General features: G+C 38.6%; 2 protein-coding genes across 4 annotated transcripts in view; both read left to right on the top strand.

Moving 5' to 3' along the window:
* Positions 1–830: 830 nt before the first annotated feature.
* Positions 831–12,951, top strand: arfip1 (ADP-ribosylation factor interacting protein 1 (arfaptin 1)). Of its 3 annotated transcripts, XM_079337362.1 has the most exons (10): positions 831–1,104; positions 2,234–2,625; positions 5,875–5,976; positions 6,702–6,810; positions 7,354–7,455; positions 8,768–8,859; positions 9,178–9,399; positions 9,798–9,955; positions 10,218–10,392; positions 10,485–12,951. In XM_079337362.1, the coding sequence occupies exons 2-10, from the start codon at positions 2,236–2,238 to the stop codon at positions 10,638–10,640; spliced, it is 1,506 nt and encodes a 501-aa protein (XP_079193488.1). In that variant the 5' UTR covers positions 831–1,104; positions 2,234–2,235; the 3' UTR covers positions 10,641–12,951. The 3 variants fall into 3 exon arrangements, with proteins under 3 accessions (XP_079193488.1, XP_079193489.1, XP_079193490.1); XM_079337363.1 differs by lacking the exon at positions 7,354–7,455 and having other exon boundaries at positions 832–1,104; XM_079337364.1 differs by lacking the exon at positions 2,234–2,625 and having other exon boundaries at positions 836–1,104.
* A 999-nt stretch (positions 12,952–13,950) lies between these two features.
* The window catches only part of fhdc1 (FH2 domain containing 1), a 29,579-nt gene continuing 27,494 nt past the window's right edge, over positions 13,951–16,035 (top strand). Inside the window, exon 1 of the mRNA XM_079337529.1 lies at positions 13,951–14,153. The gene's annotated coding sequence lies outside the window, so the exon portion shown is untranslated. The remainder of the gene's footprint in view (positions 14,154–16,035) is intronic.

Here is a 16,035-nt window from a genome sequence, read left to right on the forward strand (position 1 = left end):
TCGCTGCCTCTGAACACACGTCAAGATTTCCACTGATCACTTTAACCTGCCAATCCCTGCACATCATTTCTGCATTGTCTTGTAGAGTTCACCTCATTATGTAGATAGATAGATAGATAGATAGATAGATAGATAGATAGATAGATAGACAGATAGATAGATAGATAGATAGATAGATAGATAGATAGATAGATAGATAGATAGATAGATAGATAGATAGATAGATAGATAGATAGATAGATAGATAGATAGATAGATAGATAGATACTTTATTGATCCCGAGGGAAATTCAGGCTTTTCAAATTGTACTTAGGTTGCTATTGATTCGTTTTTTTTATTTTATTTTTTTTTAACTTTTTTTTGTATTGCTGCTGCTGCAACGCCCGAATTTCCCCGCAGGGGATTGATAAAATAATACATTATCTTATATTCAATGTCTTTATTTGGAAGACTTGTTGGTCCATTTGAAAGACACGCATCAACACACGTTAAAAATGGTATAAGCCAAATATGCCAATGCTTCCACAAAGGTGGCTGGTATCCTACAGTACTGAGACGAGGGTTTGTCAGTAGCATAATGATATAATTTTCAGAATCATTCAGGCGACAGATTCAGTACATCAGATTTCTCAACAGCTTGGAGCGTATACATCAGCTAGGAGGAAATTGTAGTTTGAATTTAACATTTAAGAAGAAATTATTGATAGTTTAGAGTCGGCTTATTCAGTAATATTTTTTACTCAAAATATTTAAAAAAAATAATCTGTTAAAATACTAAATTTGACTATTTTGGTCGTTGGAAACAAACTGCACCAATCATATTTTGCCAGCAGGGGGCGAGCGCACGCAGCAAACGACATGGTCTGCGTCTGATGACACGAGAGGGCCCTTAGTGGAGCTGCTTCCCTTTTTCCGGGGTTAGCAGGTCTAGCGTGCCTGAGCGGAGCTGAAGTTCACAGATGGAAAACTGCTAGATAATCGATGCAACATTTGCATTAAGAGAAGCCTTTTAGACAAACGTGCATTGCGGAGAGCGACCAAGGATTTGTGAACTCCAAACAGCACACTGTTCACGGCTAAATAGTTAGCCACGGCCGCAGAGAGGTAACGTTAACTTAAGTTTTCATCATCGCCATTCTCGTAGGGCGTTGTGTTGAATATGTGGCTCAATTATAAGATGATGTTAACTATTTTTAGAGCATTTTTCTCTCCAGTTTTAACGCGTTCGTCCCTCATATATCTGGTGTTTAGCTCTGTTAGCGTTAGCAAACACGTCAAGAGCTCACAGCGACTCAAACAAGTGAGCAGCTTTTTGCGCAACTGACCGGCTGACTGGGTGGCAAAACCACACCAAGAAGCATTATTGAATCTTTGTTTAACACTACGATTTATGCTCGGCGAAACCATGCAGTTTATCAGTGACATTATCCTGTATCGATACTAGCATTAAATCAATGTAATGTCGGGTTTTAGACATCTTTGCTTGTCACGTGATCATGCTGCAACAGGTAATGTATCAAACCTTACTAAAGGTGTGTGTGTGGTGTAAAAGAGCTTTACAAGTACAGTCTACATTTGTTTTTTTCTTCTATATCAAACAAGCAAAATGAAATGTTAAATATAATATGGCTTATCACGTTTTCAATATCCATCTATACATTATTTTCATTGCTTTAGATCAGGGGTCTCCAACAGGTAGCTCAGGAGCTCCAGTAGCTTGCCTATAGGTTTTGCTGACTGTGCAAAAAATAAAAGTAACAGTAACAGTAAATGCACCTCTTCTCACTTTTCATATGTTTAGCACATTAAAAAAAACACATTTTAAATACACAATAACAAGCGTAAAACATTCATGTTTTCTTGGACTATGATGTGAATTCAAGATTATTGATTGGCTTATTACAATTTCCCACAATAGCTTAAGTCATCTGATGTGTGCTGTGTGAATAAGTGCAAGTGATGTGATGCAAGTAGCTCTTGGCCACTTGAACTTTTTCAAAGTAGCTCTCAGATGAAGAAAGGTTGGAGACCCCTTCTTTAGACCTTTATTCGTAATAGTGCCTTTAGATTTTTCTTTAAAATTAGTAAGGACATCTCTAATGTTCCTCCTGAATAAAACGGAAAAGTCACATCATGGGCGGTTACAAGGAGTAGCTGGATTTTTTTTTTTTTAACTAGGCACAATCTGGCTTACTCAGGCCAAATTCATACCTTCCTATCTGTCTGTTTTCAGGTATGTCTGAAGTTAGTCTTGAGGCTGAATCGGGGAAGACCTCAACAGAGGACCCTCAGGATGGTTATGAGGAGGTGGAAAAAGCAGTGGAGAGTTTAACGTTGGAAATAAAACCGGAGATTATAGACGACAGTAGCGGGGGAGGAAATGACAGGGACGAAGCGCTGTACGACGTTGATATTGACAGTCCTGAAGAAGGTGCAGAAGACAGCGACAGCAGGGATGTTGAGGAACAGGATGAGGGAGTTCAGATTGAGAGTGAGGTGACATGCAGGGATGGTGATACGACACACGTGCATGACAGTGTAGAAAGTGGGGAACAGGACACCGATCATCATGTTGAAAGAGCTGACACACCAGAGGAGAGCGGAGAACCTCCCACTGAAACAAAGGTGATGTTTACCTTTTAATGTAGACAATCAGCTTCCTCAAGCGCTTCCTTGCTGGATCACTATTTCAAACTTTACTTGCTGTAATGGTGGTGGTCTATTTTCTATCATAATTATATTGAATGTAGTTGTAAAGCTTTGTCTGGGATTATCAACTCCATGTGTGTATTCTGCTAAGTGATGCGTTCATTGTTAGCCGGCTTCATTCCGCTTTGCTGGTGGGTTCAAAGATGTAAGGCTGCCGTACTGTAGCTGTTTTTTGTTGATGGTGTTTTTCCTTGCTCTGTGAGGTGCTCCATGTAATTGGGGACGATCAAGTCTTCATATCTTGCCTTTGCTTTGTGTTCATGCTGGCTTAACTCAGTGATTTGTGAGACGGGTTGATCTTCTCTCTATATTTCTATGCAATGGGTGTTTTTTTCTATAATGTGTCACCACTAAGCAGCCCACAGTTTTCTACATGTGTTTGCCTTTGATTTAACACTGACCCCATTTTCTGCTGATGTAGGAATGTGCGACTCCCCAGGCTGTTGATTCACATTCAGAGCCTACATTTCAAGAATTGTAAATCAGAAATCTTTTACTTTCTTCATTTAGCAATCCTAAATTCAGAATGGTTGATCCAGGTCTTACATTACAATGTTTTTTTTGTGTGTTTTTTTTTGCTGTTTAAACCTGGTGTTTTGCAGCGTGGCTCCTCCCATAGTTTGAAAGGCAAGACATGATTCTTTCCTTTCCAGCTGACACAGCCAATCGGACAATTAGCTCATTGTTGTTCGGCCTTACTCCTACGTCATGCCAGCTCGTATCCAGGATACAGGACTATAGGGAGCAGCACACTATGACAGGCCATACCTTGCCCCTTCTTATTGCCTGATTCATTTGCGGCCACTTTGCTTCGCTCTGTGTTACAGCAGTCTCTATCAGTAGAGTAGTTGCAGGTGTCGGAGTTGAACCCGGACCATCTCCGGATTGTGAAACTGAATCAGACCCGCTAGGTTTGCAACTCAAGACGCTAAGAGATGCATCGATAGTTATGCTTCAACTGCAAATAAATAAATCAACACCGAAACATAAACACAAAGCAGTGCTACTCAGTTTTTCTTTTTCTTTTTCTAAGCCATGTAATCAGAGACTCTCCTCAAACAGACTGTGTGTTAAAACTTGATATAAGCGTGAACAATAACACAAAAGTGTGTCTTATCTACTAGAGCTGGTTGGACAAGCAGTGCTTGTCTGTGCTGCCTGCCTGCATGCCGGGCTCATATGACGATTTAAGTATTTATGTGGCTGTCACATGACACAAAACCAAGTAAGGTCTTTCTTACACATAGCCGACATGAAATCATTTAAACACTCCGCTTTGCTCTTTTTCATGCGTTTACATCTGAAATGAACACATCTACTTCTCTCCTCTCTCCTGGATTTCTTCTTCTCGACCCGTTTGTAAATTTACATAACAAACACACTGTCGCAGATGACACACTGTGAACTAAATCTATGAAGTCTTTAGTTGGACTTGTTTCCATTTAAAGGCCAAGCAAGACTCGATATGATATTCTCTATGTGACTTCTTTCAGAAAATATTGAACATGTGTCTATTATCTATTATTATTATCTATCTATCCATCTATTAAAAAGGGGACTATGTATTCATCCAACACTGGGGCTCATGCATGGCAGCCTGTGAAGTCTAAGAAGTATGTTAAGATAACAATCACTAGATTGTTAATGTTACTTTTGTTTGGAACATTTTAAGTCTACACGCCCTTTTTTTCTTCGACAGTGAAACTTGTCTGTCTATTGAGACTCGACCCAGATCCTGTTACGAGGTGATCTGGCAGCTTTTTGCATTATTAAGAGACTGGTCAAGGCCCACATGTTGGTAAAGGATCTAATTCAAGGATGCAAATTCAGATTTATGAATGTATACATAGTGTAAGTTGTACACCCCTCTGCAAGGCGTGTCACTCATCATCATTAACCAGCTTTACTCTGTAAGCCTCACAAAACCGACCAACGAAGCATTATAGTGCTTAGGTCGTTGTCCTAGTTTGCAAGTCCAACGTGATTAGGTCACGGAAGTTGGACTAAAAAAAAAAAAAAAAAAAAAAAGCACAGATGCAGCATCAGCCTGCCACGTTACTGTGGTCGAAACAGAAGTGTTTTGTCTCCACCCTGTGGCAACCTGCTAAGAGCCAACGCATGAACGTGCTGCAACTGAGGCGACTTAAGAGGAGCCACGATTGATTTGTGTTCATGCATATTAGAACAGGTCTGTCCACATAGTTGTTGTTAAAGCGGGAGGCTGAGGGAAATCTTGCTCCATATGTGTTTCTGCATCACAAGAGAGACAACAAAACAACCAGTTACAAGCCACAAAGTCAGATGTAGTCTGAAATGAGTGGATTCCACTGACAAACATTATATTCACTATAACAGAAAGGTTAACTTTGATTTGATACGAGCGAAACTTAAAAGGTACTAGTGCGTACTCGACTCTGGTTATCTATATGAAGACTTTTCTTGAAACTCCTGCACAGTCAGCACATTGTCTGATTCATAGGCTGTATGACGTCCCCTTCCCTGTGCCTGTTTGTTAACGACATAAACATCCTTTTTGCGTCTTTATCAGATGCCAAACGGACACGAGAAAGAGTTGGCTCACCTGTGAATTTGAATAGCTCCCTCTTTTTGTGACGGCGTGGATCATTAAACATAAACAATGATTGCATCATTTTATAAGATGTTGTTCTGAAAATGAAACCAACATCAAACGTTCTGACAGCCTTTGAAGAATGTCTGTCCTGAAAGATGGCTCTTTATAAAGCTGTTTTTGATGGCTGTGTTTGTTACTTCACTAGAAACAGTGTTGTAAAATAGCGTTGTGATGAAAGTTGATGTCAGTTGTTGCTTAAGGTCTTTAGAGTTGTTCCTGGTTTATGTCTCAACTTGAATCACTTAGAATAGAACGATGTAGAATTAATGAAAGAAATCTTGAAAAACAAAACAAAAAAACAAAAAAAAAGCAAACGGACTGAATAATAAGTGTGTCTGTTTTTTGAAACCATATATATTATTCATGGTATTGAAAATCTGGCCAAGCCCTGTATCTTCTACTATGGCTACAAGATGCCAGCTAACAACTGCTGTGCTCGATAAGTGGAACCTGCATCCTCGTTTTCCGTTGAACTTGTTTGGGTGAAGCTTTTAAAAATGACGTTCTTGGTTTCTCTCTCCTCCACTCTAAAGGAGAGCACCATGGCTGAGGAGCAGAGCAGAAGCTCGGCCGCAGAGATCCCAGTCACCAGCAATGGAGACCTGGATCAGAGCCCTGAGGCGGTGTTTCAGAGGGTAAGGGCTTGTGAGGAGCTTATGAAAGAACAAGCCACTGATGTCTCTGTAGTGGTGACTCTTTAGGCAAACAGCGTCACCGAAAGGAATAATAAAGACATAACGTTAAAAGCAAAATTTAGAAACATTGCTAAAAGCAATAAAAAAAAAACGGTGATAAAACGACTGATTTAAAACGATAACGTGTGTTATAATAGATTAATCAACAATTGAAAGATGGGCAGCAGCAGGTTTATAGTGCAAGTTTAGCTCGAAAAGCATCTTGTGAAACTTCGTCTTTGTCTCAGACTAATGGCATCCACTGGTTCTGTAAAGAAAACCCTGAAGAGGATTCAAAGTCCTTTCTTTAAATCTGCTGGTTTTCTCAACGGAGCTCTCCTTTGTTCAGATCATCTGAGGCTCTCAGGCTTTTTAAAAGCAAGCAATTGATATAAATGACATTTTTATTATTTAGTATTAGTATTATTTTAGTGGAAACATGTTTACTTTAATTTTATATCTTTGAAATCTAAAATATTATAGAATGTAATTAGCCATTGCTCAAATGTCCTTCTGTAGTTTTGACGAACAGTACAAAGTAGGCCTAGGTAATAGAATCATTATCATGATATACTGTAATTAATTAAATATAAGTGATATTGTTTCCCTCAACATAAATATAATATGTTTGATAGATTTTCACCACTTAGACTTTTAAAATAAAATATGTCTGACTTTTCCTGTAGGACTCGTACTCCAGTGGACCTGTGGCCCTGAACCTTTCAGAGTCCTGTGTCATTGCCAGTAACTTCTCTTCAACAGCAGAGGGCATCATTGAATCAGGACCATACAGAGGTAAAACCTTCACACCCAACTTTAACTGTACGACTCTTGATTCAGGTTTTTTTTTTCTGCTCTTCGTTCATCTTCATTTTTTTGTGACAAAGCAGCTTTATTAGAATCAGGCCTTGTTATCAGTGTGACTGCTCTGCAGCCTTCTGTGTTTAAATAGAATTTCTATGACTCCCAGTGTGCCGCTTTATTTTTTTTAATCTCTAAAATGTGAAAGGCACTGATTTGAATGTGTAAAGGTGGACATCCAATTGAATTGAAATGAGTTTCCTTTGATGTCCATGTCGTAACCCTCTTTCCTTTTCATCGTCATTCACTTATTGTAAATGCAAATATAAATCTACCCGTGGAGGACTGGGATGTGTCGCATCCACATTGTTGCCATGGCTACTTTACATGTTGTTTACTCTGGTCTAGTCACACACTCATCTACTGAGCCACTCAGTAAAACAAACAGAAAATCAGCATCAATGAGAAACTTTCCCTTAAACGTATGTTGGCCGGGATGGTGACAGTCTAATGAGTGTAACTGTGAATATCTCCCAGGGTCAGCAAGCCTGCCCACATCTCCCGTGGCACCTGTAGCTCCCAGCTTGGCTGTTGCTAGCCGCCTGGCACGCTCTTCCAGCGATAGTCAGGCTGAGAAAGGTACCAGCAGTGAAGGAGTATGGAACAGATGACACTGAATCAGTCTCTTCTTTCACACTGAAATAACCACAGTCTTTGGTGCCTGTCTTGTCTGTCATCAGTCTGATATCTACTCCTTGTTCCTACAGGCTGTCCTGCATTCAAAATCAAACCTTTCGTCTTCTCCTTTCTTGCTGTTTGCTCCTCTGAACTTTACCTCTGAATAAGTCTGGGCCGCTTTCAGAAGATTTCTGCTTTGCTGTCACTCATGACAAGTGTTTGCATAATCCTTAGTTGTTTTTCTAAGATCTAGATCTAAAGATTTTTAGAGTTGATGCACCCTCTTGATTCCTAAAGCGTCTGCTTGGATGGAGAAAAAAAAACTGCTTGCACATTTAATCGCAGTGGGTTTTTCTGCTTCTTACCTTTTGTCTTTGCAAAAGTTGTCTCCCCTAAAACTGGCAAATGTATTAAAAGCTTGTCAAACACAAACACAACACACACAAAATAGTTGACTATCTATTCACTGGGTTATAGTTTACTCATAATTACAGTTTAAGAAAGAATTACCAATATATAATATAATACTTTGCCTCCAATGTCCAGGCAGTTAGAAGGAATAGAGACAGTTTTTAGTCATGTTAACACCATTAGTTGAAAAAAAACCTGAAACTAAAGACATGAGTCTGAAAACGCCAAGCTAATTTTGAGCTTGCTCACTTTGTTAGCTTTGGTTTCTAGTTAAATTTGTTTAAAATAGGAAAAAAAGATAAACGATTCAGCCTTATTTTGGTGATAACATGATAAATTTAGTCATTTATTTTCTATCTTACTCCTTGATTATATTTGAGGAATAAATGCACTTGAAAATGAAGTATTAGCTGGCTAGCTAGCTTAGCTTTAGCTTTGCACCAAAAGCATGAACATTTTCTTTTTGAATTTTTTATCTTTTTTTTTTTTTTATTAAACTAAAAAAAACTATATAGTTTTGTATCCAGCTATTAATTTGATTTGACTCATAACCTTGATGCTTTGTCAGTTTTGAGGCTTGATATTCCTCGTTATTCCCCCTCTGGCACTTCACATAACTTTTAGACACTAAAGGAGTTTGTAAGTTGTGACTAATGATTTCTATGTTTTGATTTCAACTGAAAAAATAAATAAATAAAGATGTCATTAGAATGTAGTATGTGGTCTGTATTGAAGTATTAATGTCAACCTGACAATAAATACTAACATTTCAGTTGTACCATCTTTAATGTTTACCCCAGCTCTCTATCCTGCAATCCAATAACATAATCACTCATTGATGAAATTACTTTTGATTGTTCAGGCGCAGGAGCGGTGGTCCTGTCAGATGATTTAAAGAGTCCAGCCATGGAGAAACTGGATCTTGTGAGAAAGTGGAGCATCAACACATATAAAGTAATCCTTGGTGTCTTAATTTAAAGTCCTCCTTCAACATCACCTCTTATTTCTGTATTCATTCCACCTTTTGTCCTCACTGTCTTATCCTCTGTTTGCAAAAAAAAGGTTTACCATACCTCAAACTAACTTGCATATATTGTTGCTTGTTTTCTTGCTTTAGACACCCTGTCCCTGTGATTGTCTCTTTACAGTCTCCATTTTCACTCTTGGAGGTGTATTGTCAAAACTCCAACCAGTCACATTCCTAATGTTTCATATTGTTCTGAAACTCTTATCAGTATGTATGTGTGACCATTAGCATGCTGTCCTCTGTAGTGCACAAGACAGATCCTGTCAGAGAAGCTGGGCCGGGGCTCCAGGACTGTGGACATGGAGCTGGAGGCTCAAATCGAAGTCCTCCGTGACAACAAGAGAAAGTACCAGCATGTAATCAGGCTGGCTCAGACGCTGGCCAATCAGCTGTCCCAGATGATGCAGACACAACGGCAGCTGGGCGACGCCTTTGCTGACCTCAGCCTCAAGTCCCCAGAACTCCATGTGAGTCCATGTATCATTTGGATATATATATATATTTTTTTTTTGTAAATGTTCACAAAAAAATCTATTTGACTGATTCGATGGCCGGTTAGTTTAACTGTTTATAGATTTTGTATGAATTTATCAGCATCACACACTAGTCCATGCTTTAAAGTGAGCAGTTTAAAGGGCATTAAAGTCTCCAGGAGGTCCTCATTCACTTCCTGAATACTCTAATAGTGTCGTAGGATTTATCAATAATAGTCAAAGTTTTAAATAGTAAATTAATTTTATGAATTTCAAACCACTGCTACACTTCAGTAGTTTTAATTCACAGACACATGTATGTGTTGTTCAACTTTAGTTATATATTTAATGTTTAATCATGATCATAAAACAATGTTAACTCTGTTCTTCAGGAGGAGTTTAGCTACAACGCTGACACCCAAAAACTTTTGTCCAAAAATGGAGACACACTGCTGGGTGCAATCAACTTTTTTATCGCCAGTGTGAACACTCTTGTCGACAAAACAATTGAGGACACCATGATTAACATCAAACAATATGAATTTGCCAGGTAGGTTATACATGAACATATGTGTGTTCCACTGTTCTTGTCTTTGAAAACGTTTGGACTGTGTCATTGTCAGAAGTCTCTCTGTTGAAGAATAAAACTTGTGGCATTTTGTTGACCAACAGGAAATATAAAGTCGAAGGTTAATTTTTTTTAAGTTAGATATTTTTATGTCAGTTTCTTAATTCATAAAAAAAAACATAACAGTACCTACACACATACAACATGTCTCTCATATTATTTCATTTGCATCACACACTCCCAGAGTTGAGTATGATGCATACCGTACAGATTTGGAGGAGTTGAATCTGGGGCCACGTGATGCCACCACCATGCCCAAGATAGAACAGTCCCAGCAGCAGTTCCAGATCCACCGGGAGAAGTATGAGAGGATGCGAACTGACGTCTCTGTCAAGTTGAAGTTCTTGGAAGAGAACAAGGTCAGCTAGATCCTAATTCTGCTCTTCATAATAATGGCTTTTTTAATTCATGTGTGCTCATCATGCATTTGTTTGTCTATGTATGCAAACAGGTGAAGGTATTGCACAACCAGCTCATCCTGTTCCATAATGCCATCGCTGCGTACTACGCTGGAAACCAACAGCAGCTGGAACAGACACTCAAGCAGTTCCACATCAAGTTGAAAATGCCAGGTGGGGACAGTCCATCATGGCTAGAAGAGCACTAATCACTCCTTTCAAGCCACAATGGCCCAGTTTGACAGGAAATGTCAAATTGTTTCAAAACTACAGGAACTCCTCTCCTTCATTCTCTCTTCAGCTCTACTGTCACTGCCTTTCAAACTTTCAGAATTGTACGTTCTTTGACTTGTGCAAAACGTGTAAAAAAAAAAAGAAATAGGGGAAAAAGTCCCACAATCTGTTTTTTTGCTCCTGATGTTAAATAATCTTTTTTCATATTGCAGTTATTTGAAAATGTAGGAAATGCACTTTTATACTGTTTGACACATCAGTGAAACAGGAGTTGCTGCAGTAAACTCATTTGGAAACAGTAAATGGCCTTTTGTACTCCAGCAAATGAATGTTGAATCTCCCCGTGTCAACCATGTTGGCTCTGTAAGGGCAGCAGGATCAAAACGACTGCCATTATTTTCATCACTTTTATCAGCCCTACTCAAACAAAGATGACTGCTTTATAAATTCAAATCTGAACACTTCAGGAGACTCTACACATGATTTATTTAATGATTTGATTTTACACCTGTCCTGATATAATGATCACAACAGCTGGCTCCAAGCTTTTTGATTATGCAAATTCAACGCTAATTGACTCTGATTGAAGTGGTAGTCGACATATTGGGAAATTACTTAATTGCTGTCTTGCTGAGAGTTGGATGAGAAGATCAACACCACTTTCATATTTGTATATTAAGTATAATGATTCAGCTGCCAGGCCTTTTTTTTAAAGCTTAGCATTAAGACTGGAAATAAGGATAAAAGCAAGCTTGGCTCTGTCTCAAAGGTTTAAAAAAGTCCTGTTTACCTCATTCAAGCAAAAACCAAAGTTTAAAAAGTTGAGGGTTTATGGTAGGCTTTTTTTCCCCTGCTTAGGACATAGCCAGGCGAGCAGCTTCCTACTGATTCCTGTTATTATGCTACGCTAGGCTAACAAGCTGCAATTTCTAGATTTACATTTAAAGTACAGACATAACAGTTATACCAATCTTCTCATCCAACTCTGGGCTGGGAAAAAGAGTATTACCCTAAATGCCAAACTTATATTTAATATTGAAATGGAAGAGAAAATGGCTTTTTAAAACAAATCATGAATATTATCATATGATTATGACGTTATGCCACTTTTATTTGACACCCCCCCCTTTTTTTTTTATTTTTTTTTTTTATTTTTTTAGCATTTGCCTATTTCTGTCTCAATTAAGGCACATGACTGAATAGGTCAAAATAGTTTGTTTGTTTTTTTCTAGAGAAAAATTAAGCATCGGCCTTATGTGACTTAATGTGCCTTGAATTCTTGAATTGTTCCTGTCCCCCGCTGTGCTGACAAACCTAGTCCTGTTATTGGAAAAACAGGCGCTCTCATTACCACTTTTTTGGGACCAACACTCCTCTTAAAGGAAGAGAACGGACCAATCATACACATGTACACACAGACTTGGACCATGGATGTACATGTAGAGCCTGTTTAACTTCACATCCCGACACACTCCACATTACACAAAATAAATGCTCCGTTAAAAACATGCACCAGTAACTTCACAAAGTTCACGTGTATTGTTTGAACTTTTTCTTCTCAAAGATATTTATCCATATTGCACATACTACCATTTATGCATTTGAGACTAATTACAAAGAAAATCATGTATGATATGTAAGTTGAAAACCAAAATGCAATTAACGTGAGAAACTTTTTAGCAAATTGAAAGACCAGCATCCTTTGCCTAAGCTGCTAACGGATTCTTTCATTGGAATATATAAAAGTATATTTTTCTCAGAGGACATATTGTATGCTGGTTTGGATAACCTGCTGTGTCATCCTCACTTTGTACTATGATAGCTGTTTGAGAGAGTTAATCTTGTACAACAATCTATTGTTTCCCTAAAATAGATGGATATATATTTGTAATCGTCTCTATTTTACCTCGAGTATGTAGTCAGTGACCAATGCTGAAGTTTGGCTTTTTTTTATTCCATCAAGACCTCCTGAACAATGTGCTAGTGGATCTTTTCCTTTTTAATAATGAAACATTAGCAACCAATGTTGAGTTAAGAAAGGATTCTGAATGTCGTGTAACTTCTTTGGGAAAATAAAATATTCTTTTGAGCATCTTAAGAGGTTTTTTTTGACTGTTTATGTGCTGCAAATTTCTAATGAAGACATTTGACATGGTAATGCTTTATAATCCTTCATAACATAGGGTTAAATTAGATATGGGCAAATGGGGTCAAGAAAAGCTTTGATGTCCCATGTGAAGACTATTATATTTCATTCAAATAAACCTGTTCTTCTTTCTCCTTGTATTTTCTTCTTAACTTGATTCTCCCTGTATTGACAGCAGTGGTTAATATTCTGTTGACATATGGATCCCAATCGACTCATGTTGACACAAGTCCAGGTGTTTTTATATTCCCCTTAAGATGTTCATAATGACAAACCCACCACACCCACAGGTACAGCCTTCATTTGACAGGATCTGAATAAGCCTTTGAAAAGCCTTGAGGATGTTGATTGCTGCTTCAGTGTTGTGTTTTGTCTGTGGCTCTTCAGAACAGTATGTAAGAAAATAGAATTACTTGAACCATACTTACTGTCTCATGGTTTTTAAGTCTTTTTAGAATAATGAGGGACCATTAAGATTTTACCAGAAACAAGTGGAAAAGTCCTAGTATGTATAAACTATCCTAATTCAATTCTGGAGATTGTCATAAAAATGAAAGGCACTAGAAAGGACAAAGAAAACAATTCCACTGCAAGATCGTTTGGGTGGAAAGTTTAAGAAATGAGGGGGGGGGACATAAATGAAGAGATAATATGAAGGATTATCTATGGCAATACAGTCTCTTCCTGAATGCCATCCAGCTGAAACAAGGCTGTTGAAACATTTGTAGAAGATTTTAATATCTGAACAGTTAAGCAAAATGTAAAGGCAGAGGTACACATATTTCACTAAATGGAAGGTGCTGATATTTCTAAAACAGTGATATAACTTTTTTACTTAAATCTAATATTTGTAACAGTGTTTATTCAGGACTATTCTGTTACAATTTTAACAAAAAATAAAGCCAGGTTAAACTATTTTTACAAAGCTTTAAATAGCCCAATTGGTTATTAGATAGGCAAAATGTACTGAAGTCTTGTGTAGTTTCCTTTAACACAACCTTATCAAAACGTACTTGTTACACAAACCCACCTGAGCATGTATCACAGAAAATAGCCCGAAATGTCCGCAAGGCACGCTAGAAGTGGCACGCTGCAAATAGCGCGCGCAGGGTGCACGCGAGCGCGCCTGTTCCACCTGGCCCAATCACGTACGAGGAAGCTCACAACACTAGTGCCGCCTGCTGCTGGTGAATGCATCTCTACTGCAGGTCGGCCAGGCCACCAGCAGCCACTCACCTGACTGCTTGATCTAACCTGAAACACGCAGATTTTCTCCTCTGAAAAGTATCGACTACTAACCCGCACGGCGTCGGTGGTCCCAACGAAGCTTCTCATCCCTCCGGTAAGTGAAGCAGGAAGGCGACGCCGCATACTGCTGTGTGTGGATGTGTGATTCATGTCTGCTGTTACTCTGCTGTAAAAAGTCATTGCACTGTGAAAGTGGACGAATATTTATGATAGCAATGCATGGAGCGTTATATCCTCCTATTATTCTACTGTTTTATTTTCTCTTTGAGCATCTTATGTGACACAAGGTGTCCTGCAATGCAGTTAGGATCCCTAATGACATCATTATGAGCATTTATAGTAGTTTGAGGCCTGAATATGTTGCTCTGTATGTTTTGTAAGGAAACTGTAAGCTTATTGACACAATGTCAGAGATTTCATTAAAAAACGTGTTAATAATAATTTGGCTAAGAACTCAAAATGTTACATATTATTAGGCTTCACAACTAAAAATGAACTTAGTTCCACTTTAGCTGAAGAGTTAGGCTAAAAGAATATTGGAGATATTGAAGTTTTAGTTTTGCCAAAACAACCCTTTGATGTCAATACCAAAATATGTTCTAGTTTTATTGTAGTAAGAGTCTGTAAATATTTTCCTTTTCCTTATTGTTTGGTGTTCAATAACAAATCACAATGGTCAACATGTGTTAAGTCAATATCCAATTATGGGTGATAATTTAACAGAAGTCACTGAAGTTTAAAGTTTAAAATTAGGCTTTATGTTGAGTGACTACAGGAAAAGTAGCAGGGTTTTAGTTTATGGATGGTTCTCTTTGGAGTCAAACACAGAACTGTCTGCCTCATCTCCAGCTCTCTTCTTCACGTCTACTTTTATAACGCTCTGACCCTTTTGGTTTTTATTCGTCACTTCAAACCACAGCCTCCTGGCTTTTCTACACTTATATGCATTTTTATGCTCGCTGGGATGAATTAGAGGGCAATCTATTCAAGTGTCAGGAACAATACCCCCATGAAAAAAAGAAAAAAAAAAGACTTTCTACCCCGGGTCAAGTCAAGGGAGAGGGCGGCACCCCCACCTCCCCCATTTCTGGTTGCTGTGGCAGCGGAGAGACGCACGGAAAACTCAAGTCTCTGACGTCATCCCGAGGAGTGGGACATTGGGGGGCTTGATTTATTTCTGTGAGAGCAAAGAGGGGCTGAATAGTTGTCGCGGAGGTGTGTCGACTGGAGCAGTCTTTATTGCCTGAAAATTGGAGCCCATCTTGTAAATGAAATTTTAATCTGCATTAGAAAAACTGAAAAAAAGTAAAGAAAACATGACTTGGAGAAATGAGGAACAACATAAACGTCTTTTTCTTATGACACGCCCCAAACTCCCACCCATGTTACCACCCAGGTCTTAGCTTAGTATTTTACGTTTTAAACAATAGTAAACCATGCACCATGTCTCTCCAGAATCCAAAGCAAATACAAAAGGTATTTTATTCTTCACCACTAAATTTCCACCAAGTAAAATATAATATATTGTTTTCAACATCCTAATTGCATCGGGCAGTATTCAAATTGCTGCATCACGTCGTGCTGCCTCCTTTCTGTTGTTCGATGCAAACAAAAATGTTGTTTCCCGACGTGACACTTGAGGCAGACGCTCCTTTTGTGTGAGTCAGATTTCAAATGAGGCATCAGCTTATTATCGCTCTGTCCACATATACGGACTGTTAATGGAGCCAATATGCTCCTGATTATGCTCCTTTTGGAAGCTTCGGCGCACACAGTGAAGTGAGGTTAGTCACCGGCAGCTGAAGTCAGTGAGTATTCATTTAATCTGAAGTTGCTATCAATGGGCAGCTCATGCAAAGTCATCCAAACCGTGGCCATCACTAGAGATGGATGAGGACGAATAAGAGACGCATGTCGCTCCTCATATTCATATATGAACTTTGCTCAGTGTTGTTTTTCTAATGAGATCCATACAC

Source organism: Symphodus melops, assembly GCF_947650265.1.
Source record: "Symphodus melops genome assembly, chromosome: 2".
NCBI classification, from domain to species: Eukaryota; Metazoa; Chordata; class Actinopteri; order Labriformes; family Labridae; genus Symphodus; species Symphodus melops.

Coding starts and splice junctions, on each gene's coding strand:
- arfip1 (XM_079337362.1), top strand. CDS start 2,236: ATGTCTGAAGTTAGTCTTGAGGCTGAATCGGGGAAGACCTCAACAGAG. Junction 8,860..9,177: donor GGAGCATCAACACATATAAA/GTAATCCTTGGT, acceptor TGTCCTCTGTAG/TGCACAAGACAGATCCTGTC. Junction 9,956..10,217: donor AAACAATATGAATTTGCCAG/GTAGGTTATACA, acceptor ACACACTCCCAG/AGTTGAGTATGATGCATACC.